This window comes from Meles meles, chromosome 9 (genome assembly GCF_922984935.1).
Source record: "Meles meles chromosome 9, mMelMel3.1 paternal haplotype, whole genome shotgun sequence".
NCBI lineage: Eukaryota > Metazoa > Chordata > Mammalia > Carnivora > Mustelidae > Meles > Meles meles.
The window spans coordinates 21,326,055-21,353,994 of NC_060074.1; the positions used below are offsets into that span (position 1 = coordinate 21,326,055).

A 27,940-nucleotide genomic window follows, 5' to 3' on the forward strand; every position below is an offset into this window, starting at 1 on the left:
TTTTGTAGAAGACAGACTTGAGTCTTGCAAAGTTTAAGCAATTGCCGCATGGTCACATAGCTATTGCTGCTCCAGAAACAGGCATGGTAGGTTTCAACCTAAGCCTTGACTCTAAAGCACCTGTCCTTTACGGCATGCTTGAATTCTTCCTAAGAACATCTAACTGATGCGGGTGGAAAAGCAAGCAAGAGTGTTGCTCTTCGACATTTCTGCTGAAGTACAGTTCAAATGAACCTCACCAGTTGTCATCAAATGATTACCATTAAGTACATTTTTATACAAGTTAGGGGTTGTCTTTTATATATATTTTTTAAGTCTAAAAATATGTCCCCCAAATATATTTCTGCTTTTCACTTTTAAATTCACGTTTTTTTTTAAGGTACCACCAGGCATTATTGATAATTGACTACTACTCTTCTTTTTTTTTTTTTTTAAGATTTTATTTATTTGACAGAGATCACAAGTAGGCAGAGAGGCAGGCAGAGAGGCAGGCAGAGAGAGAGAGGAAGGGAAGCAGGCTCCCCGCTGAGCAGAGAGCCTGATACGGGGCTCGATCCCAGGACCCTGAAATCACGACCTGAGCTGAAGGCAGAGGCTTTAACCCACTGAGTCACCTAGGCGCCCCGACTACTACTCTTCTAATAGGGTTAACTTATTGTCACCCTACACAATGAATATTATGAGAAGAGTTGATTTTCTCCTTCTGGTTGGAGGAAGACAATAGGAGAGGATAGTAATAGCCTTTTTGAGGGTAGGAAGACAAGCCCAACTTATTTGCTACTGGAATTTCTCTTTGCTACCTATGTGATTACTGACAAAGGAATTTACTGCTATTGTTTTTCAAAAGTTCAAGATGAGGAGTATTTCTACTACTCTTTTTGGAGTAGTTCTGGGCAACCTCAAGATCTGTCCCTGAAAAGTCTGAGCTTTTCTCATGTCTATCTCTATGTGCTTGGGGCTTAACTCATCACACTGTAAAATTGAGATCATTGCCTGAATTACTCCATCATTTTCTTCTTCCTTAGTTTCAGTTATCTTGGTAATTTAAAGGAGCCAAACTCTCTAGTATGGACTCCAGATACTTGCTGTTTAATCTCCTCTTCTCTTTTAGGGTATAGCGTGGTTTGACAAATAAATCTGTAGATCAGTGGTTTTCACTGGATTTAGAATTTTAAGGAGGATATTCTTTCTCCATTCTATTAAGTTCCAAGTTACATTTGCCAGTATAGAAAGAGACACGAAAATATAGTTAGAAAAAGATATACTAAGAGTTCTTTTTGAGGGCGCCTGGGTGGCTCAGTGGGTTAAGCCGCTGCCTTCGGCTCAGGTCATGATCTCAGGGTCCTGGGATCGAGTCCCGCATCGGGCTCTCTGCTCGGCAGCGAGCCTGCTTCCCTCTCTCTCTGCCTGCCACTCTGTCTACTTGTGATCTCTCTCTGTCAAATAAATAAATAAAATCTAAAAAAAAAATTATAAAAAAGAGTTCTTTTTGATATAATGTTTCTTGAGAAATATTACCATGAAGTCTAAAATATCAATTTTTATTCCCCTGATTTAATAATCATTATTTTATTCATAGAGGAGAATAAATTAAGTTCCTGTGCATTAAGTTTCAAATATACTCTGAAGCCCAAAATGTATATTACATTTTTTTCAGGAAGATAACTTGAAGGTAGTTAAAAAAACAAACTTGAAAATATTTGCTTATGCAGCGTGGGCTTTCAAAAGTTATTTTTAAAGACTGAAGAATTAAGCACCTGTCGTTTTTGCCAGCTGGTGTAGATGTTAAAATTACTGTCACTCTTCCGCCTGCTACTCTATTTTGCACCTGCTACTACTTGAGTTATGGGCATTTCACACATGGTAACTTAATAAGGTTAAGTCCCATGATAGTGTACAAGATGTTATTCCACTGGGACTTAAAACAGTTTTATAAGGTCTTGAGGGAAAAGCAGTAAAGCTGAAGCTTGAGACTAAAAAGTTAGTACTTTGTAGACATCACACTTTTCTAATTGAAAAATGTTAAAGAAGTTGATGATGTGAAATTTAGCTACATATTCCAAAACAAAAATGAGTCTTTTATGATTGGCCTATTTATACCAGTCAACTTCTCTACATGGTGAACATCCATCATTTTATTTTTTTTATTTGTTATTTTTTTTTAACATTCATCATTTTAAAAAAACATTTTTATTGCCTGATATAACAGCCAAATATAGATATATATTGAGACCTAATGCGTTTCAATATGATACTCATGAGCCACATTTAGCTACTGAAATCAATTAAAAATTTAATTTCACAGTCACACTAGCCACATTTCAAGTACTCAGTAGCCACATGTGGCTAGTGGTTACCAAATAGGACAATGTACATATATATACATTTCTGTTTTTACTGCAAGTCATATTGGACAGTGCCATGCAAAATTTCCAAATCCTATTCTTAGGCAAGCATGACCTTAAGGATCTTAAGGCCATGATGAATTTTCCTTAAAAGAGGGATTGTGATGTCTCAACATTATCTTGGCCACAAAAACATGGGTCAATTTGAAGCTGTTACCTGCTGGAATCTGAGTGACCTTCACTAAAGATGGAAGGAGCACATTGACTTAAAGCGCCCAACATTAAGAAAAAGTTTCAGCTTCCAAAACTGGATAGGCAGGCAGGTACTTTTCAGAGATTTTATAATCCTCTATATTACAGAAGTCTTTTTGGAGAGTGAAAGAACTATTTATCACTTCCTCTCTTCTGCATAGTTGATTATTGCAAATTCTGCCTCTATTCTAAAGAAAAAGTGATACATGATAGCATTATGAGATGGCAAAGTAAGTTTACCCTCTGAACTTTCCTAACCATTGGTCTTACCATTTAGGATATATATTAGGAGATTGAACCAAAATTCAGGGATATGGACATGCAAGGTAGCAGGGATCATAGCAGGAAAGAGAATATTAATAGACAGGATCTTGAGTTCCTGAGTAATAATTTTATCTGCAGAAGTTTTTTGTTGTTGTTGTTTTGCTTTTTTTTTTTTTAATAACTGCTGAAAGGCCACTTTAAATTTTAACCTTGAGGACATTCAGTGAGAAGAAGCAATAGCTTATTAGGCCTTTTTCTTATGAATAGGCCAGATTGTCACTAGAAGTGATAGGTCAACCCACATATATTACGATTTACACAAAACTGAGAAAATCTGCTTTAATCTTAAATTACCTGGATAATTCATATTAAGAAGTCTCTGATCCTGTCTGAATTTCCTCAGTTCTCTATCTCACTTTTTCAGTGATGATGATGATGATGAGTATTCAGTTTGTTATTGGTATATAGACTGCAGTGATTTTTTTCTCTAAAAGTTTACAATTCATCCATATTCTGTACAGTAACAAAATAATTGAAAATTTAAAAATTAATTTCTCTAAGCAGGAAGATAAAAAACACAATGCAACTTGAGCATTCCAGACTGACCAAAATTATTTATTGATTTCATGTTTTAAGGCTGTTCATTGACCCCTAGTGGAAAATGAAGAGTGGTACTTGAATTTGAGGTTGTCAGTATTTATCCTTCTCGTGTAGAGTGGGAGACACTTGATTTGTGTGGTATAAATACAATTCAGAGAGGAACGTGAAGTGTATAAAAGTACAGGGAGTCTTCAGTCTAGAACGGTCCACGTTGTTTTGTTTTCTGAATGATGGTAAGCAGTTCTGGACAGTAAGTCATGGGTGTTATTGCAATAAGGTTCCAGCCAGTCTTCGTAAACAATGCTTGATCTGGAAAGGAAAAGGAAAATTGAGTTACATGTTGATCGCATCTTTTCAGAGAGAAAACTGAGGAGGAAATGAAGTGCAAAAGAAGAAAAAGCACAAACGAACCAGCACTTCGATGGGAAGCCATTTCATACTTATAACAACCTAGATAGATGCAAGTGCTTAACTTCAAGCTGTGATAACCTGGTTTTCTAGAGCAGTAGTTGTTAAATACTATATCAATTATTCAAAGAAATTAGGCTCATACTTTTATTAGTGTGATGTTCCAGCTAAATTCATTAACTAGTCTCAGGCTCGTTGAATCTCCACTGCAAAATTACAGTACAATCAAAACTAAGGTTTATAGACGGCAGCAAAGATCTCAGAAATTTTTGCTTCTATACTCATGCAAAAATGCTCTACTTCCTTTTTTTTTTTTAAGATCGTTTTATTTGAGAGCGCCAGCAAGCGAGCTGGGGGGACAGCAGGCTCCTTGTTGAGCAGGGAGCCTGACGTGGGGATCGGTCCCAGAACCCCAGTATCATGACCTGAGCCGAAGGATACACTTAACCAGCTAAGCCACCCAGGCGCCCCCAAAATACTCTGTTTCCAAGTAACCCATTTCAGGAGTTGAAATGAATTGAAAGGAGTTGATATTTTCTGGTTAATGTAAATAAATTTTAACTAAAAACTAATACTAATTATGTTCACAGCACATAAAGTGAAGCTGTTGAATTTTTTAAATACACAATATTGAGAAAGCCTTATATAATAAAAACAAATGGGTATTTACCTTGAAAGCTCCATTTAATTGGACATGATATGCTTGACAAAAGCTGTGGGCATAATACAGACAGTTTAAGTTAAAGACCATCAAGTTTAATGAAAGAGAGATTTAGCAATTAAGTTCAATCTTAATTTTTCTTAGCTGTAACAGGAGCATTTATTGTTTTAAGCTCAGTACAGTCCACTATTCTTTATCCTGGGTTCATAGCCTTTCCCCTGACTTTGTAAACTTCATTTTTTGAAGAAGTAGTACATTCTCATGGATAAAAGTTTTTTTAAGAGTATGAAAGGGCTTATAACAAAAACGAAATACTCCTCACCAGTGTCTCCCATCTATCTAGTTTCTCTTTACAGCAAAGTTGGTGAAGCTATTATGCATGGATAAGAAAATGCAAATATCTGTTTCTAAAACTCTTTTTCACCCTAATGGGGGCATACTCTACAAACTCTATTGCATTTGCTTTCTAACTGAATGACCGTAAATAAGACTATCATGGGGGGGGGGGTGGCACTGTAGGGAATTTCATTTTGTAGGTATATCAGAATCTCTTTGATACATCCTACATTGGTGGACATTAAGTTGTTCAAATATTTACCAACACAGTAATAAATAACCACATATCATTCATCTCACTTGAGTGCAAGCATATCTAAAAACCACATTGCATGATGTAGATTTGCTAGAATTATTAATACTATACCACCATATCGGGATTTTAATGATAGACATTCCCAACAGGAATGCATGAAATTACCTGCTTTTACACCCTCTCCTCAACCTAAAGTGTTGTCAAACTTTAAATCTTTGGCAATTATCTTTTTGAAAAATGGTATCTCCATGTAGAAATCTGCATTTTTTTATAGTAGTGAAGTTTAGCATATTATATTTATAGATATTTTTATTTCTTTTTCTGCAAATTGTTTATGTACTTGTTAATTTTTCTGTTGGGTTGTAGTCTTATTAATCTGCAATAGCTTTTTTTAATTAAGAAAATGAGCTTTTGCTGATACTGATTGCTTTTTTTTATGGTTTGCTATTTGTCTTTTAACTTTGCTTTTGGTGGCTTTTGCCATATAGAGCTAAAAAAATTATGTGGTGGCATTTTTCAAAACTTGTAATGCCTTCTGGGTTTTTATCAGTGTTTGAAACACCTTCCCACTCCAAAAGTTATAAAATAATTTGTCCATGGCTTTTATGCTTTTAGCTCTTACATTTAAATTTTTGAACCGTTTGATATTTATTCTGATAGGAGATCCAGGTCTGATTTTATTTTCTAGATGACTCTTCACTTCCAAACAATATTTATTGAATGATTCTTCTTTTATGTCATGTATTTATAGCAATAACCAAATGTAAAATGTTATTTATGGGAAAAAGTAAAGTTTAATCAAGATCGTAAGTGAAGATGTGCTTAGCTGACTGTTCTCCTTTTCTTCCATCCTCTCCTCTCCTCTTCTTCCCCTCCTCCCTCCTTTCCTTCCCTCCTTTTCTCTCTGCTTCTCTTTTCTTACTTTTTCCCAAGTCATTAGACTTCATAAGACTACATTTACATCAAAGCTATCAGCATAGCTTTGTTGAAAAGTGGCCAGGTTAGTCTTTTTGGGGGGATAGATAAGTTTCTCAATTTATTGGAAATTTTAAAATTCACAAATTGTATCATGTAATTTTATTTTGCATCTTTATTTTGTGGGGTGTGTTGTTTTTCAGACCCTCTCGGTGAGCCTGCTGTAATTTGGTAGCAGGACATAGACGGTTGGCCATGAGATGACTTTAATTTAAGCAAAATCAGACGAGGAGATAAATGAAATTTTAGCACCAGTCCTTTCATTAATGATTTGACCTTCACTCAGTAAGTAGACCTCTTTGGTCCTCAACTTCCTCATTTTCATAATTATTTCCTGTAAAGGATTTTGAGATCTCTCCAACTTTACTATTCTATTGTACTTTATTCCGACACAAACCCTGTCTATTTTACAGAGATTTTATAAAGTCCTAGCAAGAAAAAATACACGTGAAAACACACTTTAATCTGTATCACAATGCATAGGAGAGTCAAAGCCCACTGGAATAAAAATCTTAGGTATATAGTCAGATTCTTAGAGGATATCTTCTTAGAGTTATTGTGTAATTGATTGATGATTAAAAAAAAGAACATGGGTATATTCAATAAAAGAGGCAGAGACAAAGAAGTTGTTTCAAGATCAGAAGGAGTCTATCAACAACACAATCAGTTGAGAGTTGCCATAAGCACTGAGTACGGGAGATCGTACCTTCATAGTTGATGCAGCCATTGGAGTCTTCCTGACCTGCCATCAGAGCTTCCACTTCCTCCTCTTTCATTTTTTCACCTGAGGAAATAGAACTATTTTTTCAGAAAAAAGGCCAGAGGCTATTTTCTAAATACCATCATAAGCGATCAGTTTTGGGTTCCTAGAGACTATGAATAAGCACCTGGAGGATAGAAATCAAGCCCATTCTGTTCCTCTGATACTTAGTACATTGTCAGTGGATTGTTTTTAAGTGAATGAATTAAATACATATTATCCCTGGTCATCCAAACTCATTCTTTAAGAACTAAGATGCTTTACTTTACTTATTCATTTCTAGTATTTTAAGCTAACCATTTCCCCAAAACAAACTCATTGACACTGAAGCCAATGGAAATGGTCATTAATTTTGGACTGTTCTTTTTCATCTTGTAGCTTTTCCCCCTACCTATTTTGTTAGAGCTTGATCCCCCTATGTCATGCCCTTTCCTATATATTCTGCCCTATTAAGTCCTCTGAAATAAATTTTCCTTACCCAATGTGGCTAAAACATGGCGGAGTTCAGCACCCATGACTGTGCCATTGCCTTCTTTGTCAAAGACACGCAGACCCTCAACAAAGTCTTCATAAGTGCCCTGGTCCTTGTTGTTGGAAATAGCTTGCATCATGGGCAGAAATTGTTCAAACTCAATTTTCTTGGCATTCATCTCTGGAAGAAATTGGAGAGTTATTAGCTACCATAAAATGTCATTTCTGGATCACAAATTAAACTTGAAAGTTCATTCCAGAGGATCTAAAATATCTTCATATAGCTTAAATTTCAGTTGGTAAGTTGCTGATGACAAAAAATTAGTAATAGATAATAGCATGAGCTCTGGAGTCCTCATGCTTAAGCTTTTTTCCCCAACCTACCATTTACAATTACGGGCAAATTAAAACCATGGGCAAATTTCTTCATCCTTTTGTACCTCAACTTTTTCAGCTGTAAAATAGAGATTCCTCATAGTTTTAGTGTGAGCACTAAATGAGATCATACCTGCAATATTTATTATAATACCTGGGACAAACTGAGTGCTGAATAAGCGTTAGCTACTTTTTATTAGTATTGTCAATTTAATATTTTCTATAAATAGTAGAGAAGGAATGGAAAATATATACTGACACAACAAATCCATAAGCATATAAATACAGTAAAACTTAACTTTAAAATATATGCCTCCTTTGTCCTGAGCTTTTGTAAAGCCTTCAATTTTTTTTTTTTTTTTTTGGAGAGTTTCTTTCTTTTTTTTTTTTTTTTAAAGATTTTATTTATTTATTTGACAGAGAGAGATCACAAGTAGACAGGCAGGCAGAGAGAGAGAGAGGGAAGCAGACTCCCTGCTGAGCAGAAAGCCCGATGCGGGACTCGATCCCAGGACCCTGAGATCATGACCTGAGCCGAAGGCAGCGGCTTAACCCACTGAGCCACCCAGGCGCCCAAGCCTTCAATTTCTTTAAGTTTTAAATAACGTTAACAAGAAGCCTATGAGGGCATGTCAAATTCCTTGTGATTTCCTGACTTCTTTGCAGTTTAGAGGTCTGGAAATGGTAAGGTTTTCTTCAGTATGGTAAAGTAAATTGTGTTCACAACAGAAGTATCAAACAGACTGTCCAGATGGATGTGAATGGATAAAACCAAAAACCAAAATTCCCTTTTATTAGTCTTTCCTCATAGAATAAAAATGGAATGATATTAAAAAGATCAAATTTGAACACTGAATAAATGAACATTTACTTAATAATTCTAAAAAAGATGGGTGTTTTGGTAAGTTAGAAAGTGGCGCCTACAGAATAAGATCTGGCTGTTGCTCTCTCACTTTATCTCATGCTCACAGCTAACTTTTGCGTGATTTACCTGGACATTTTCCTCTAAAGAAAATGAAGTTTGAGAAAAATTCCAGCAGATTGATTTAGAGGTGGGTTTCTTTGAAATCAGATTCCTCTCGCCCCATTTTGGTAACGAGGGAGAAGTCTTTTCAGTTATCAAGGGGGAAATGAGATTATTTGCCTTTTCCTTTTCCCTCATGGCAAAGATAAACAGCCCAAATATCTACTTGAAAAAATTTCAGTGTTGTCTCGTCCTTTTTGTTCAGGGTGGTATTCTCCAATAAACGCTTACACTTTGCCATGAACCATTGGAATCAGAAAAATTTTTTTGAAGACTAATAACTGGATTACTGTATCAAGCAAATGACTGCTACGATGTTGCCACTTACATATCTCACTGTCTTTTTGTACCAGGATTTACTTGGAGGTACGGAATGCAGTTTTGGACTTAGATTTTTAAGTCTTCTTGTAATTCTTGGGAAATAGAAAATACTCTTAATTACCATGGCATTCTATCGATTCTTAATTAAAAGAGCTAAGTTACTTCTAAGATGGTCACAGACAGAGCACAGGGCCAAGTCAGCAGGTATTTTCAACCTCCTGAGAGCACTGAGATTTTATTTCCATGGCTTTTGTCATCGTGCCTTTGAGTTGCTTACAAAGTGTGTTGTGTTTTAGCGATATTTAACATCTTTGTCAAAATGTGTTTTTGACTTTGAAGGTTTGAAAAAAAATTTGCAGATTTGGATATTATTTCACTCATTAATCTTTAAAGGAAGAACATAGGTAGGATGATGATGACAATGTTAGCTTTAGGTTTTATTTCATTAGCACAAAATTTTATCATGCTTACAAATTTTCAAAGGAAGGTTAACTTATCTTAGGAGGAAAAAACTGAGACTCTAGACAGACAAGAAACACACTTACCATCACAAGCAAATTAAAGTCTTTTCTGTGAACCTTATTTCTCAATAAATTTCTCTTTCTCTTACATGTGCATGGGCACACACACACACACACACACACACACACACACACACTGTCTCTCTCTCTCTCTCTTTTTCTCATGTGTGTACATGAGCTTGCTTCCCAGCTGCTTGGAAAATCTGGTTACCTTCATTGCTGGGGTTTCCCAGCACCTTCTTGACCTCCGCATTGGTGGGATTTGTGCCCAGAGCTCGAAGGACATCACCGACTTGGCTTAAGGTGATCTTACATTCACCTGTTCTGTCAAACAGGAGGAACGCCTCCTTGAATTCTGCAAGAAGCAAGATGCATTAGGATGCTTTTTTTCTCCTTCAGAACTATAAATTACCCCTAACTTCATCAAGGATCCAGTTCACATTCTCCTCTGTTTTTCAACTTTTATAACCATTCAAGTTATCTTTGGACTCTTCCTTTTCCTAGTTCAAACTGCCATTCACCATCCTTTTTGACATTTCTTTTTGGGATTGCTTTAAAACCATTTCGAACTTAAAATCATGTATTATTATTAATCAGATGTGGAAATTGAAGCTCCTTGTCATATTTATTCATATTTCCTTCATCTGCCTGGGAAGCAGAACTGGATTAATAAATTCTGAGGTCTTGAGAAATCTTAGGAACTCTTCATAATTAAGAAAGTTAATAAAATTTAAAGAAAACAAATGTTCAATCATTTGTCATTTGTAATTCCCAAGAATTACAAGGAGGTTAACCCAGATTTCTCAAATTATTTAGGAAAACCTCCTCTTAAAATACAAATTTCCTAGACTCTCCCCTTGACTAGTTATCTTCAGGAACAACTTCATTTTTCAGGAAAAAAAATTAGAAAGGTGAAACAAACTTCTAAGTTTTAGAGTGTCATTTAACCAGTGTATGACTTTAATAGGCTGATTACTGGTGTAATCAGTTCAGAAGGGGAAATATTTGTTTGGATCTATCATGATGATAATCTCTTTAAACTTTACTCTTTTTTCAGATAATACATATGACAACGTGTTGCTATATTAACTTTAGAATTTAATTATATATTTTTAATTAAAATTTTGTGCAGATAATTATAAATTCACATACAATTTTAAGAAAAAATGCAGAGATCTCTTAAATACTGTCTAGCTTCCCCCAATAATAGCATTTTGCAAAATTATAGTATACTGTCACTGCCAGAATGTTCACATTGATAGACTCCACCAATTTTATTCAGATTTTTCTAGGTCTCATTGTACTCATATGTGTGTACTTGTAAGTACATATTTTTACTGTTGTCTATTTTTATCACAATTACTCTAATGCTAACTTTCCCTAAATATTGTGCTTCTTTGTTGATGGAACAATTTTGGCCTTTCATAATTATGTTAACAAAGAATTAAGATGTGTATACCAAAGAGACAGAAAAGGATATTACCATGGATTAAGGGTCCAGAAATGATATTTCAACTGAAATTCCTAACTTAATATAATTCAGTTTTCTGAGGAACCCAAAAGTACTGATGGCAATTTGTTGGAGTTAATCCCAGCAACACTCAAAAAACCTTTGTGAAGGAACTGGTAGAGCTGAAAGCAATGTATTTAGGCCATTAGTGGCTTCAGATCCAAAGATCCATCTAGATAGATTTCTCAGCAAAGTACCCTATTTTAGCTTCCGTCCATTCCTTGATCTAAGGTTGCACCAGACATTATATTCACAATCAACTATAGATCATATCGCCATTGTTTGCTCAAATTTTCCCTTCAGATTCTATGCAATTTGACTATAAAAGATCATTCCCCTAAACTAAAAAGCATGCTGTAGACACAGTGGGGTCATTACTCAAATATTATTTTTTGTCTTTCTAAGGGACATGTGAAACTGAACTATTCTTGTTACTGGCTCCAGGCTTCTGTGCAGATTGCTCAGCAGGCTCACTATTACCCTGGTCAGATGCGGATATAGAAATAGCATTTTATGGGCTGTAACAGAATCTCTTTGACATTAACCCTTCATTGATTTGAACGCCTAGGGCAGAAAGATAATTGCTCTTCCTACCTCAGATTTTTAAGATTTATTCTCTTGAAGAGTTTAGAATAATGGATTAGCAAACTACTATTTTTACCAAAGTAGTAAATAGCTAAATAAATTTAACATTAGCTATGGTATAAATAATAGTAAATGTATAGTAATGATTCACTATACATTTACTATTATTTATACCATAGCTAATGTTAAATTTTGAGTCTTAAAAAAAGATAACAGCCTATTACCAGAACATGAGAAACCATGGCCATGATTCTCAAACTTCAGTGATCTACATTTGATACTGTTTTGGCCATCGCATTCTTCAGTGAGTAGTAAATTAATGCTAGAATTTCCAGAATTAAGCCCCAAGTCCTGTTTTTCAATAAATCTTTTCATACTCAGTGTTGAATACATGGCTCTCTTCAAATGAGTAAGACAAGTACATTTATTTTAAAGATCCATTTTGCGCAGACTCATCCGACTGAAGGAATCTCTGTGGCAGGTGACAGTAGTAGTAGTAGTAAAATAAAGTTTGGTTGGAAAACATCCCATTCTCTTATGTATCGTTAATGGCTGTTTTTATACCACAGTGATGGAGTTGAGTTGTTTTCACAGAGACTGTACTCCCAATAAAGTCTGCCATTTGACAATTAGGCCTTTTATGAAAAAAACTGACAGTCCCTGGCTAGACCAACACTGTTCTAGATCCTTTTATGACAATCAAAATGTTCTAGATCTGGGTTTCCTAAAAACCAACTGTAGCTCCTGAGCACTAAAATATGACCAGCACAACGGAGAAAATAGATTTTTAAATGTATTTGTTTCTAATTAACAAAAATTTCAGTTTTAATAACCAAGTGGCAACTCTACAGGACAGCACAGGACATAAACCTTTAGAATAGGATAATTTTCTTTTTCTTCCCTTTCCTTGGGACCTGTGATACTTTCAAATAGAGCAGCCATGACTGAAACTCTTAAGTACTGAACAAGGAAGGAAACAGAGGAAATTTTCATTCATTTCTGAAAGCATTGTGTTTCCATATACATTTTAAATGCTTCCATCTGTTTTCCTGGCACAAGAGAAAACCAGTCTACCACACCAACATTTCCTGAACCTCTCTACCTAAAACCTAGTTCATATATGTAGTTATAGGTTTAATGGTCAATGGTAAGTCCTTCTGTCCCTGCAAGGGTTTTTAAGTCTTCTGTTGCTTTGTCTCACCAGAGTTTCGTGGTCAAAATGGCACTATAATTGAGATATTTAAGAGGACTGGGTTGCAGTAGCTGATAATGTAGCAGAATCACTAGTTAAAAATGCATTAAGAGTCACACAAACTATAGTAAAATTACCACTGGTTTCAATAAAAACAAAAAATAGCCCTTTGTAGTATAATTTCAAATGCTCTTGAGTTCTGAGCCATCAAGAGACTATCAGCATGATGTAGATAAATATGAGTCTCTACTATGGCAAATATCCTTTTTTTTCTTAATTAATGTCCAAACATGAATATTCTAGACATTGAAACAAACTGAAAATGTGGAATTTTTTTAGGTAGAGAACTGAGTATTTATATACCTACTTATCAAACAGCTATATTTATAATTATATATTATATATCATAATGTATATATACATAGTAATTTTTATGACTAATATCCTAATTTAGATGCTATCATTTAACTAAATTTTTCTCCCCTTCCCTTCTAGAGATGTATTTCTGTCTCCATTTCTTTGAACTTGGGCCACTTTGGCTCAACAAAACATTCTCCCCTACACTTCTAGAGAATTAACACATCCTGTGGGGCACAGGATCTCTTGGATCCAAAGGCCCGAAGGAGAAAAAGTGGAAGTGTTAGGGAAACCACTCAGATTCTCTTGAATCTTAAGAGTTTGAGGTCTTCCGGCTAGTAACTGTTTTTATGAAATTTCTCATTAGTTTAAACTTACACCAGATGCTGATCCTGTTACTAATACTTTGGGTCCTTGAGCAAACCCTATCAGCTCTTTGAGAGCCTGTCTTGATCTTTAAAGATGGACCAGGAGATGTCCAATGTTCCTTGCAGTTTTATGATAAACTACTCCTCTTTCTTTGTTTCTGAATTCATTTTTATTCTTATCCGCTTCATCTGCTTCTCTCAACTCACTATCATGCCCATGAAATTTTGTAGGTTTGGTAATTGGGCAGTTTCACAATCAATATTATTTTCTAAATTGAACAATTCAGACCTGCTAAATCTTTCTTTAGGGATTTGATGAACAGATTAGCCATTCATAACCTACAACATTTTTCGGGGTTAAATACATGGTATTGGCTACTGTATCGAAATGGTTTTATTTAGAAATCAATGAACACAAGGACCTAATTTATGGTATCTGTCTTTTGTTGGCTTAAACCTTTGATTACTGATTATAAGCAAGGGGTTCACATTGAGAAAACTTAGAATGATCGAGAGCATTTATATTTAGAGTGGCAACACCAGTGGGGATAATTAGGAAGAGCTAATCTCATCCCAAAGGAGTCGGTTTTCTCACATGCCATCTTTATGAGTGTGCACATATTAACAACTGTATCTTTTAAACTTACCATCCTGCTGTTCCTTAGAGAACTCGATCTGTTAGAAAGAAATTAACCACAAAGAATATTTTAACCAAACAAAAATGTCCTGATTTTTAAGTGTATCCAGGCTCATTCCCTGAGTAATCTTCAAAGTAAGCTCCAAAAGTAAGCCGACTTTTCAGACTTCAGGCATAGCTTAGACACTAACAGGTTGAGCCACGCAGTAACATGCCTTAGAAATAAGGGGTATTTCAGAAACTAGGCAGGGTTCTGCCTACATGTGGAGTAGAGAAGCTCAATTCACTTACCAGCAATCTGGTCAGCACTGAAGGACTGCAGTGGCGAGAGAGAGGGAGAAAGAAAGAAACAACTAGTACTCTTTCAAATGCATTGACAGAAGAATGAGTGCTCTCTGTTCTGAGATTTTTAGGAAGACATGTAGGTGTCATAGAATAAGAAGGTTGCCTTAGGATACTTTCAAATCTAGGAAAAATACTATTGCAAAAGATAGTTAGGGAACATCTCTCTGTAACTTAATCAATGAATCAATGATTTAACAAATGCTAAGTCAGATAACTTCCTGGAATAATATAGTAGCCTGTGATGTATTTAAGATACGTCTAATACAGATATCATGCATTCAGAAATACAGATACATTGCATTAAAAAGATTTCCTTAAGTCTTTCTTCTATTTAACTAGTAGGTTTTTGCTTGATGTGTCGGAAGTAGGTTACTTAATTTTAGCTACCTCCATCAGACTGTTTTTAAAGGTATACTATTTTGCTATACTAGCAGTTTCCACTTCCCACTCCTCCCCTCACCCCTCAGTTAGATATAATAAACCTTACATGATCTAGCAAAAGTTAATGAAGCATAAAGTACTGCTTTGGGGAGCAAGGTGTATTTTTTTCAGTTAGCATAACAGCTCGAATTAATGTCTTCTATCCTCACCCCACCTCAAAAAAAAAAAACAACAAAAAACCCAAATGCAGATTCTATAGATTTATAATACTGAATATGTTCTCTCCTCAATTCTGTTCCTTGACTGCCTTTCTACTCAGTAAGATCATATGCACGATTATATCCTCCTATGACGGACAAACCGTTTTCTCCTAGGACCCACCATGGCAGAGCCTCTGGGCTGTGGAACAGTGGCAAAGCTGAAGAGTGAGTTGAGGGCCGCTCCAGTCCCTGAGTGGGGACGCCTTTGCTGAGGCTGCCTTTATTGCTGGCGAAGGTGTGACCTCAGAGCTAGCATCAGGTTTCAGAGACAAGCGGCCACTCCTCTTGGAGAGTTCTTTAGCTTTCTTAGGGCAAAAGGAAGGAGGGCTCTGCACCCTGAGGGCTATTTTTAGGCAACCAGAACCTGGGAGTGGACAGCCATAATGAGACCGAAGCCTGTCAGTACTTTTATGGTCTTCATCCCTGAGATGGTCTCTTGGAGCCTCTTCTTTTAAGAAGCTTCTTCCTTGTTCAGTGGCAGGGGAGCTTAGTATTTCCCTCACACTTGGGCTGACCCCTTCTTTGGTGAATTATGGACTTTGCAAACCGCAAGTCAGCAAGTTTTGATATTTAATGGAATTTTTTGGATGGAACTGGTTTGGGGTTTCAAATGGCAGTGACTCAGAAGGAACATCCTCTGGAGCTCTGTCCTTTGTGGTCAAGTGCAGAAGACTTGAAAAGGCCATGCGTATTCTTTGTGTTTCTTAGGGTTCACCCATGTGAAAATGTGGTCTGTTCTTGAAGCCTCTCATTAAAGACCATTCTTTTGGAAGTTGTGTTCTGAGGCATAGAGAGTGTATCTAAGCCAGCGGTGGTTGAGAGCTCCATTTTCACCATCCTCCTTTAGCTTTCTTTACGTGAGGGATGGGTATTTTCTTCCAGCCTCGGTCTCCAGAAAGACCCAAAGCAGGGGCTGTCAAACGCCAACTTATACTTGGGGATTTTAAAGATGTCTAAGGAATTGGCTGGTAAGGGGTTCTCATGGCTGCTTACCTGAAAACAGGAGGCAATTCTCTTCCCAGAATGGTACTGTGAAAAGTGGTCCTAGGAAGATCAGTCCTAGCATGTCCACTAATGTTCAGACGACATGTTTATTAGTGTTCTTCATACCTAAAGTAGGTTATAAGTATAAAGAATGTTGGGGATAAATTTTTATTTAAGTGCTGTCTCAGCAATTATTTTATTTTTTATTTTTAAAGATTTTATTTATTTATTTGAGAGAGAGAATGAGAGAGAGAGTATGAGAGGGGAGAGGGTCAAAGGGAGAAGCAGACCCCCCTCACTGAGCAGGGTGCCTGATGTGGAACTCAATCCTGGGACTCTGGGATCATGAGCTGAGCCGAAGGCAGTTACTTAACCAACTGAGCCACCCAGGCACCCTCAGCAACTGTTTTTAAAGGAATGGTCACCACAAGCATGAAGTCTCTTCCCTGCTGGGCAGATGAATGCTTTGCAGCTTTCCTTCAAGCCATGTAGAAAGAAATCAATATTTAAATGCATATCACTTTCTTTTTTTTTTTCTTATATATGTTACTTTTTGTCCAAAGTTTACAAGTAGTGAAAAAAAATCTCATTGGGTCAAAATGAGGATTAAAAACATAACTTAAAAAATATTACTGCCCAGGAAAATGTATTTTCATAAAAAGACATTTTGAGTGTTTATGAGAAATGGAAGTTAATAGAAAAATGTAAGTGCTTTAAGTTATTAGGAGGAATGGAAGGGAAGGACAAAAGTAGTAATTTGTCACCTTTGATAATTGTATAACTTGGAGTCTTGTGATTTTTTTCCTTCAAGTTTTTGTTTAAATTCAGGTTAGTTAGCATATGTACTAAAATTGGTTTCAGGTGTAGAATTTAGTGTTTCATCACTTACATGTAATTCCTAGAGCTCATAACCTCCTTAATGCCCATCACCCATTCAGCCCATCCCCTGCCCACCTCCTCCCATCAGTCCTGGAGTCTCCTGATTTTTGATGCCCAAATTCAAGCCATGAGAACAGACCATGTTTCTTTGTGTTCTTTTTAGTCTTGTAATTATATTTATGTATTGTGTCATTAAATTTGAATTGTCCTATGATTAATACTGAAAACTAATACAGATCTTTAGTAGAATTAATAACTACAAATAATAAAAAATCCATCAAAGTTGCCCTACAGAATGCCTATCATTTGCCCTACATAATGCTCATTTCCTTTTCTTTGTTTCTTTCTTTTTTTTTGAGTAGAAAAGTGTGTCCTTGAATTTGTATAAAATATGGAAAATTTGTATAAAATCCATGGAGTAAACTGGAAAGTCATTTTTCTTTTTAAAAAGTTGTATTTATGCTATAAATAAGCTATTCCTAACCACTTGGATATGATGTAAAAGTATGATATTATTAAAATAGAAGTGGCAAGCAGTTGTCAAATTATTTCACTCTACTTTCTCTGTATATCTTTACCACAAAGAAGATCAGAGTTTAGATTTTTTTGTACCTATTGAAAATCAAAGTAAATGTGTAAGCAAGTTATTGACAACAGTGCAAAAGGCTATAGTGTAGTCCATCCTAGAGAATAAACTATAGTTTTATTTTTTTATTTTTTATATTTTTTAAAGATTTTATTTATTTATTTGACAGACAGAGATCACAAGTAGGCAGAGAGAGAGAGAGAGGAAGAGAAGCAGGCTTCCCGCTGAGCAGAGAGCCCGATGCGGGGCTCGATCCCAGGACCCTGGGATCATGATATGAGCTGAAGGCAGAGACTTTAACCCACTGAGCCACCCAGGCACCCCTAAACTATAGTTTTATTTTATTATTTTTAAAAAATTTTTTTTAAACTATAGTTTTAAATAAAAGACCTGAATGCTGTGCTCAAAGAATAAATGGGAAATGTTACTTTATCTTTGGTACACTCACAAATGATGAAAAGTTTCTCTTGCATCCCTTTCTTGGTGTTGTAGTGATGAAGTCATCAGCTCTTTGTACAAGGCCTGATATAAATACAAAATGTCAGCTGATTTTGGACTCAGTTTGCTGTGTCATCATTTGGTTTGTTTTAAAAATTAGACTCAAGGCTCTTCTATCTGGAATGCTCTCCTCTCATCTCTGTTTCTTAGAAATTAACTATCCAAAGTCCTGGTAAAATCTTCTCCTTTTGAAAGAACTTTTTCTCTCTATTTACTCAGCTCTTTTCTTCCAACTGAAGGATGTTTAACCTTCCTGGTTGTAAACTTCGGGAAAGCCAGGCTATTACTGAAAAGCCATTTACCTTTGTCCATGATACAAATTGGACATGGGCTTACCCCAATATGTCCCTGCCATCTAAAGTGTTGTCCCTGCCTTATTCTTATATTTTATTCCCCGTAGAGCTAAAAAAATACCTTGCCTATATTAGTTCAACAGATTTGCAATAAATTAAAATCGTTAGAATGCATGTATAGTAACTTTCTCCTTCAAACATGAGCTCTCCTCTAGAATATTATATATATTCCCTGAGGGAAGAGACTTCTTCATCTCCTTCAAAGAGCTTCCATTCTGCAGGAGGTGCATATAATCTCCCCCAGTGCTTCACATCCAGCACCTAGATCTGCCAAGTACATACTAGGCACACCCATTACTCATTTTGAGTTATTGATATATGTGCCTTTATATTTCCAGAGCCTTTCCTTACATTTTATATAAAGTTTATGATCAGGAATTCTAATTTGCCAACACTTGATTTGCTTTTTCATGGGGCTTTTCCATTTTGCTTGTTACCTATATTAGACTGTTAGTATAATAGCTACATTTCACATGTTTGTGACTCATGTACTCTTTGGTATTGGATTTAGGTAAGTAGTAGTTTACTGGCGGTACTGAAAAGGATTTTTTATTGCAATGTTTACAAATCTTTCCTCACTTTGAGAAGTGTTTTTCTATTAGTAATCATGATGTTTGGTTAACTGATTAAAAACAAGATAAAGCTTCTGGTATATAGAAGGAATTAATTTATAGGGAAAATATTAAAATTAATTTAATCAAATACGCTCTGAAATTGCTGTATGTTAAGCTTTAGCATCTAGGAGATCCATGACATTGAATACTGAGTGAAAATGCCTGAGGAAGGGACACAGACTGTAGTCTTTAAACAACTTTATCTTGCCTGCAAGACAGAATGAGGCTAATGCCTGGTAAGGCTAAGTTAAAGAAGTTAATCTCACCAGGGCTAGTATTCAAGTAAGAAAACACTGAGGCATGTTATCTAATTTAATACCAGGAAGAGAGGCCTCTAAAGACCTAGGATGTATGCAAACCCTAACAAAAATTTAGATTATTAATTTTCACTCTAATCTCAGAGTTACCAGGACTCACCATAAAAGGCCAGCAGAAATGCTATTTCGAAAATAAAGAGTTCTTTGCCTCAGAATAACTCACTTAATTTAAGGGAGATACATATTTTTCAATGCATTTCTGTTTCTTATCTTAACAAAGGATATACTTGGGCTCGTGACTATAATATGATATAAAAAGGAGAAATTCAGAACAACGAGAAATTAAGAATACAATACCAGCTCAGCCTCTCTAATACACGAGAGAATAGATGGCTATATTGGATACATTGACCTGAACAGAAAGGGGAAGTGAGTAATTCTGTGCTCAGAAAGTGTGAACAAATCAACTGAATTCGGTCACATTGGACCAAGGCTGAATTATTAAAATAACACAATTCACACCTACAAGAATTAATGTGAAGCCTAAGTGAATTTTAATAAAAATTTTAAAATGTGACCTAAGCCTATACATCTTCAGATTTTTCATTAGCTTCCTATGGTTAATAATTGATAGATTTAAGATTAAAGAATCATACCTTCTCCACTTTATACCCTTGTTTGTATGTAATTTATTAAAAATCCAAGTTGTGTTTTTGTTCCTTCTTCTTTTTATTTTTAAGATAGGAGCATTAGAAAAATTCTTGGTGTATGTGTTTTAAGAAATTAAAAGTATCTGCTTTTCCTCCTTATCTAGAATGAAAGTTCCTCTTATGACCACAGGGATATATGAATATTGGCATTACCATGTCCGAGATGTCAGGTCTTTTCATATGGTGGAAAGAGAACTAGACAGGGATTGAAGGATACAGAATTTTGTTCTGTTACATTAAAGCATGTGTATTTTGATTAGATAACTTCTCTTATCTGGGTAATGGCCTCCTCAAATACAGAATATTATACTCTGTGATTTCTAGGGTTGCTGTGGTTCTGCAATGTTGTGAGTTTTCCATGCTTTTTTTTAGTAGAATCCACTTCAACTCACTTTTTTAATAGGAAAGGGCATGGTGCTTAAAAACTCAAGTAGTAAGAATTAATGTGAAGCCCAAGTGAATTTTAATAAAAATTTTAAAATGTGACCTAAGTCTATACATCTTCAGATTTTTCGTTATTTTGAAGTAATTTAGATAAGGAGTTAAAATATAATTTCATAAAACTATATTCAAGTGAGTCAGATGTTATATAAATAAGAGACAATGTACCATTGAGCACTTATTAGATACAAAGACTTCACTTGCCCCAGTGGAAGGAGGAATATAAAGTTGAATAAGATGTGGTTTTATCTTTAGTGTATATTTTTTCCGTCTGGCTTCGACTCACTATCATTAACTTATGACTTATCATTAACTTATCCAGAAAAGCAAGGATTTATCGTCCATATAATTTAAATTTTTAACTAGTATAATTAAAGCCACTACTACTTGTATATTGCAATTTTTGCCCTCCAAATTCTGATTTGGAGTGAGAAACAAACTGTAGAAGTTGATGTAGAAACAAACTGTAGCAGATCTTATTTTCATACAAAAAATATTTCAGTATGAGGAGAAGCAGAAGAAAGTGTAGGATCAGCAGACTAAATATAATCCTTTCCATAATTTCCATGAGTCAGATGGTGCTTAATGCTGGGTAATTATGGAATGACTTCTAAAGACAACTTGCCAGGGGGTTTATTTGCAACATTAAAATGTCAAGAGTCTAAATTTGGCACTGTCACTTTGTGGTCTCCTTGTCTTGCAAAGATTTCATTATCTTTAAAATTAAAAGGGCTATTCACTATTAATTGGTGAGTATATCTATTCCTTTCCAAACTGCATTTTACTTTGCAAAGACATTATCCAGTTACATGTAATTCAAAATATAATTTTAGAGAGTTACAGAATGTCCTTTAGCATTTTCCCCCTCCATTCCACCTGTTCTCTTCTTGTACATCATAGATGTTTGAGAGTGGAAACTTGATACTGATACCTAGTGGTAGTCTCAAATAATTTTTTTTTTTTTTTTTGCTCCTGAGGTTATATTCACGCTGCAAATGGATTGATATTGCAATTTGTCACAGTATAGTTATAGTAAAAATTAATTTATATTATTGAAAGGCCAGAGTATAAAAAAGACAAATTCTTTTTTTTTAAAGTAAGCTACACACCCAGCTTAGAACCCCCAGTGCACAGCGCCCATGCATAACCTTCAGTGCAGGTCTTGAGCCCAAGACCTTGAGATCAAGACCTAAATTGAGATCAAGAGTTGGACGCTTAACTGATTGAGCCACCCAGGTGCCTCAAAAAAGACAAACTCTTAAAATTACATAAAGAGAACTTAAAGACAACTTATAAATGTTTTCACATTTATAATAATATAAATAAATAATTTATAATAATAAGTTGACAATATGTATTATTTTTCTACTTCTTTTCCTCTAGCTAATTAAGGTTAAGATTTAATTGTTATACATGTGGCATTATGTTCCTACATATCACTCTAAATGACATATGGTTGATATTTCTTCCCAGTTTCAATCATGCTATCTATCTGTAAGCAAAATAGAGATCCCATACCTTTGTTAAAATATTAGCCTGATGGCAAAATTTGGAGGTCCAGTTTTGGTGTGATGTATATTTAATTTAAAAAATGAAAATTATTTTAAAAATTCAGTCTGTTTCATTACATTTAAGAGTATTTAAAAATACTTTGGTATAGTTTATTTTCTCCAGCTGTATTGAGATATAATTGACATAACATAGGGTAAATTTAAAGCATACAACATGATCTGATATCTGATGATTTTGGTGTTGTGAAATGATCAGCACAATAAAGATAGTTGATATATTCATCATGTCACATTGTTTTTTTAAATAAAAAAAATGTGTGTGTGTTATCTGGTGAGAACTTTAAAGATCTACTCTCTCAGCAACTTTAAAGTATACGATATGGTATTGTTAACTATACTCACTATGTTGTATATTAGGTTCCAGAACCTATTCATCTTATAACTGGAAGTTTGTACCCTCTGACCACCTTCACTTATTTCTCCCACCCCCAGCTCCATCCCTGGTAACTACTAACTAATCTACTCTCATAACAACCTTTTTTTTTTTTTTTTTTTTTTTTTTTTTAATATCCATGTTCCATGGACAACCTTTTATAGCAAGCTGGAGCAAAGTGACTAGCAGTCTTTCTGGGTTCCTAATTTTCCCACCTTCTAGCTGTGAAAGAGAGCACGCAACCTGTCAGCAACAGGTGCAAAGACAGGAGAGAGCTATGGAGAACAGAAGAGTAGTGGACTGCCAAGGTCAAAGTCTAGGTGAACTTGCTCTGACATGTGCCTGTCACTCCCTCCACTGGCTACACAGGGTTGTGCAGGGTGATACGAGATCCACTCTACCTGACACTCCTCTGAATAAAAAAATGCTTCTTTACACATTAGGTGTTTTTGTTTTTGTTTTTTTTAACTAAGGGAGAGAGAGAGAATCCCAAGCAGGCTTCATGTCCAGCATGGAACATGACATGGGGCTTGATCTCACAACCCTGAAATAATGACCTGAAATCAGGAGTTGGAAACTTAATCAACTGGGTTACTCAGGGACCCCTACTTCACACACTTTTTAAAAAGATTTATTTATTTATTTATTTGAGAGAGAGCGAGAAAGAATGCAAGTGGGAGGATGGGCGGAGGGAGAGGGAGAGAGTCCTCAAGCAGACTCCCTGCAGAGTGTGGAGCCCTTTGGGGGACTCAATCCCAGAATCCCGAGATCATAACTTGATCTGAAATCAAAAGTCAGTCACTCAACCAACTGAGCCCCCCAAGTGCCCTTTCTTCATGCATTCTTTTTTTTTTTTTTTTAAAGATTTTATTTATTTACTTGACAGAGAGAGATCACAAGCAGACAGAGAGGCAGGCAGAGAGAGAGAGAGGAAGGGAAGCAGGCTCGCCGCTGAGCAGAGAGCCCCATGCGGGACTCGATCCCAGGACCCTGAGATCATGACCCGAGCCGAAGGCAGTGGCTTAACCCACTGAGCCACCCAGGCGCCCCTCTTCATGCATTCTTAATAGTAACTTTCTCTTCATGAACAGGAGGTGGTTTAGGGTATGATTACTACAGTTGACTCTGGATTTGGCCTGAAAGGTTAAATCCTAGCTCCATCACCTACTAGTTATTACTGAAATTCATTAGGCTCAGTTTCTTTTCTTGCAAAATGAGGCTAAAAACAACCTCAATATAGTGTTTGATTGGCTTTTTAAAAAAGATTTTATTTATTAATTTGACACAGAGAGATCACAAGTAGGCAGAGAGGCAGGCAGAGAGAGGGGGAAACAGGCTCCCCACTGAGCAGAGAACCTGATGCAGGGCTGGATCCCAGGACCCTGGGATCATGACCTGAGCCAAAGGCAGAGGCTTAACCCACTGAGCCACCCAGGCACCCCTCAATATAATGTTTTAAGTATTAAATAAAGTAATAAGGCACAGAGTTAATTCTCAGTGAATATTTATTATTATATTACAAATAGCTTTATAATTTTCAAAGCCTTTCATGGACCATGACCTCACTTGATTTTCCCAAAAATTCTTCAAAGTGGGACTGGGTTTGTATTAGCCTTGTTAGAGCCAAGAAAAAAGAATTTGTAGATTAACACAGACAATCCTATACCTGGACCAGAACAAGTCAGGCATTGCAATATATACAGAATATTTGCCTCCACTGAATACCCATCCGTAAACCTATATGTTTAGTGGGAATGCTCTATTTCCACATTACCCATTAAATTGAAAGTTTAAATCTCCCTGACTGTATGGTAAATTGTTGAGATTTGTTATTGGATGAGTTTCTGTCAATGCATTCTGTACCTTTCCCACTTTTTGTAATATCGCCTGCAGTATCTAGTCAGAGATGACCTGATTGAATTACAGTGAATACAGCAAGAATTAGAACTTAAGCACCATAAAAAAAGACACAATTCCAAATCTCATCACTTCATAGCAATCCTGACATATCACCTAAGGCATGCATCATGCAAAACATTTACTTACACATTGAAGATCTTTTAAAAACTAGACACACCGCCATCTTATTACTTGTTTTCTTTCTTTATTCCAACACTTGGCTGAAGTGTTGGGCAGCAGGTGTTAATTCTTGTGTTTGCACCTGCAACTATGCTCATGGTGGATTTTAATTCCTACACTGGCGATTTTGTCAGGCAGTGTTCTTTATCCTGGGCATAATTGTTGGAAGTGTCAGCTCTCTGAAAGTGAAGAGTGCTTAGAACCACCCAGGACAGCAACTTTCATGTTCAAATATCAGCAGTCTTTGTGTTTTTGAAAAGGATACTCATAGAACATCCATGGGCATGGGACATCAGGTAAGCATTCCTTCCATGAATATCGAAGTTTTTGTGTTAGAACAATTGAACAAATGTTCTAAATAACCAACAAACTAGGAAAATGGGTAGGAAAGCACATTAAAGAAATTGATAAAACTAATTAACAATATTAAAGATTGTTCAGAGTTTATGGTTAAATATATGGCTATTAAACATGGTATATTATATGGTGGAATACAGATATTAGCTAGGAATAATATTGAGGAATTAAATATTACCATTCCCGAGATTGTAGTCCTATGCAAAGATAGTCACCCCTACACTTCAGCATTACTCAAAGGCTAAAGGACAGCTGAATTTCTAATCTTATATGATTTATAAAAGAAAGTTTAAAATTCAATTAAATTTTGTTCTTTATCGAGTTTTCAGAAAGTTAATGAACACATATAACAGCTCTATTAATTTCTTTAGAATTCATTTTCTCTGCTTGAAAAAAGTTTTTATCTTATATGAGGTAATATATCTAGAAACATCATTAAGTGATTAAAAGCATCATAATATGAAATGTTTTAATGTACATTTTAATTAGCCTTGTTACCTACTAGGATGAAATTAAATTTTATATGGTTCTCAAGTTGTACCACATTCTTTGGTTATAATACCTATAAATGTGCACTGAATTCATACTGATGAATGCAAAGCATTGAAGGCATTTAAATTCCTTTACAAAAATATGTTAGCTTCAATCTTGTTCTTTTCGTTTTCTTTCTATTAGGAGTAGGCTCTCTGAGTGAACCATAAAGGTTAAATTCTTCCTGTTTCTTCTACATTCATTTAACTGCTCCTTTTACTTTGCATCCTTATCAGGATCCATCCCATCTCTCATTCTGTAATGAACTAGTATCATCACTACAGAGACATTCTAAGAGTATTTTCTTTTGTGTAGTTGTGCTAGCTACATTAGCCATGCTGGCACTAATTCAGCATACAGATTAAAGGATAAACCAATTTTTCAAGTTTTAAAAGGCATCACTTCTCTGCTGACTGTGAACAACTAATCAGTTTAATTTCTGTACTTAAAAAAGTGATATTTTGTCTTTTCTTGGAGACTTCTTACTGCCAGACTAAATATATATATATATATATACATACACACACACACACACACAAACACACACACACATATATATATATGTAATCCTAGATTGTATATTGTAATCCTAGATGCAAAGAGATAATATTGTCTTATAAATCACAATAAACACAGAGGAACAGCTTTGACGCTGATTCATATATCTAATCTTAGGATAGAGTGGAGAGTCAAATAATACAGATGATTGGAATTATTGTCATGGCCATAATCACGTTCACTGTATAATCACTGCATAATCACGCACACTGTAGTCAGTGTGCATCTATAAAGATACATTAACTAGAATTGCTGGAGATGAAAAATTTGGTTTCCTCTTAATGAATTATATGCAGTCTTTTAGGTAGAAAACCATTTATTAGAAGATCTGACACACATTTCTCCTCCTAAGTGGATATTCATTAGGAATAGTTCCTAACCAATATTAGATTCTCTGACCAACTTTTTTCAAATGTGACTGTAGGTACCTACAAACTCAAGATAAAATATTTGATAATCCACACCCACTTTGGAACATAAAATTTCATGTTTAACTAGAATGTTACAAAAATTATGAATGTATTTATTTAATGTCATCAAATATATCTAAGTGTGATCCAAGTCAATATTTATGTCAGAAGTATTTTTAAAAATCCATGATTATGCTAAAATACTCAATGAAACATTTGTTTATAGATCAGCTTTGTCTTTACAATTAAACAAGTTATTAAGTTAGCAAAATTTAGATTTATTACGTACAGAATGTTTGGCTTACGAGAGAAAATCACCTAATAGGTCCTTTCGCCCATTAGTTTTCCATGTAAGGCAGAGTTCATTACATAAAGATTTTCAAACTGTCATTCACCGGTCCAGCCCCAGTGAAGAAGAAGGTGCACATTTGAGAGATCACAACACTGAGGGGTAACAGGCACATCTACTGTGTCATTTTCCCAAAAGCAGATCATCTTTTGGCCTTTGAGAACTTTGATCACAGCAAAGTGTGGATGCAAAAATCAATCACATTCTTCTTAGTTAAAGATCAGTATACAAGAGCTCAAGAGACATAAACTAAAAGCCATATAACCAAGTTTTATAGTATTTGAGGGGTTAGTTTCATTTAGAAGCAGCTCACACATTCTGAATTAAATACTGTATATAGATAAACAAGATGACAGTTATAGTCACTGAAACACTTGAGTGCATAATTGTCTGCACTGAGATCTAATTTAGTGTTGTATCAAATTTTATTAAGCAAAGCTGAAGGGGGAATTAACTTGAATTGCAAAAATCTTCTCTTTTTCAGATGAAATACAGCAGCTGTCAAATAAATGCAGCCAGGACAACTGGGTCATCAGCTGTTTTTAAACTTTTGGAAACAAGCAGGGGTGAAAAATTTCCTTTTGATGCGGCATTAAGGTAAGGGATCTAGTTTCCACAGAGATTTTCTTTTAAACAGAACAAAATGAAACAAAATGAAACAAAACAAAATGCCAGTTTAAGTATTGGTAAAACACCTTTGCACTTACTATCCCTAAATTGCACTCTGACCATTTAGGGAAAAAAGAAAACCAGAGAGCAAAAAATGAGTGCAAATACAGGTTCCGAAGACAATATCATATTCATAGGAATTGAACTGAAGTTATACGCTGGAGTTTATTTTCTGATCAGGATTCTTTTCTCCTCCAATCTACCAGTCCATGTAGTAACGCTGTCTCTCTCAGTGAAAAACATACCCCTTTGCAAGTTCCTAGAGTTTCCTACTGTTGAAAGATGTTTCAGTGACCAAACTGTTCACCCCTTTAGTTACCTTAATGGCAGAGAGGTCAATTTTTTCTTCTTTGGGTTTGGCTGGGGCAGGTGCAGGTGCCGGGGCAGGGGCTGGGGCTGGGGCGGCTGCAGCAGCAGGTTTCTTCACGTCCTTCTTTGGTGCCATTTTGTTTAAAACGATGGGTTAAAAAAAAAAAGGAAAAGGAGCACCTCCAAAAGAACCTGTCAAAAGGATTCT

General features: G+C 35.5%; 1 protein-coding gene across 2 annotated transcripts; it reads right to left on the reverse strand.

The window, feature by feature from the left end:
- Window positions 1-3,496: 3,496 nt before the first annotated feature.
- On the reverse strand, window positions 3,497-27,940 carry MYL1 (myosin light chain 1). Of its 2 annotated transcripts, none has more exons than XM_046018357.1 (7): window positions 27,743-27,940; window positions 14,229-14,256; window positions 9,781-9,924; window positions 7,336-7,509; window positions 6,804-6,881; window positions 4,540-4,582; window positions 3,497-3,770 (listed from the first exon to the last, which is right to left on the reverse strand). In XM_046018357.1, exons 1-6 carry the CDS (start codon window positions 27,866-27,868, stop codon window positions 4,554-4,556), a joined length of 579 nt encoding a protein of 192 aa, XP_045874313.1. In that variant the 5' UTR covers window positions 27,869-27,940; the 3' UTR covers window positions 3,497-3,770; window positions 4,540-4,553. The 2 variants fall into 2 exon arrangements, with proteins under 2 accessions (XP_045874313.1, XP_045874314.1); XM_046018358.1 differs by lacking the exons at window positions 14,229-14,256; window positions 27,743-27,940 and adding exons at window positions 14,510-14,534; window positions 15,326-15,378.

Coding starts and splice junctions, on each gene's coding strand:
- MYL1 (XM_046018357.1), bottom strand. CDS start 27,868: ATGGCACCAAAGAAGGACGTGAAGAAACCTGCTGCTGCAGCCGCCCCA. Junction 9,925..14,228: donor CTCTAAGGAACAGCAGGATG/GTAAGTTTAAAA, acceptor TGCTTCTTGCAG/AATTCAAGGAGGCGTTCCTC. Junction 6,882..7,335: donor CCATGTTTTAGCCACATTGG/GTAAGGAAAATT, acceptor CTATTTCCTCAG/GTGAAAAAATGAAAGAGGAG.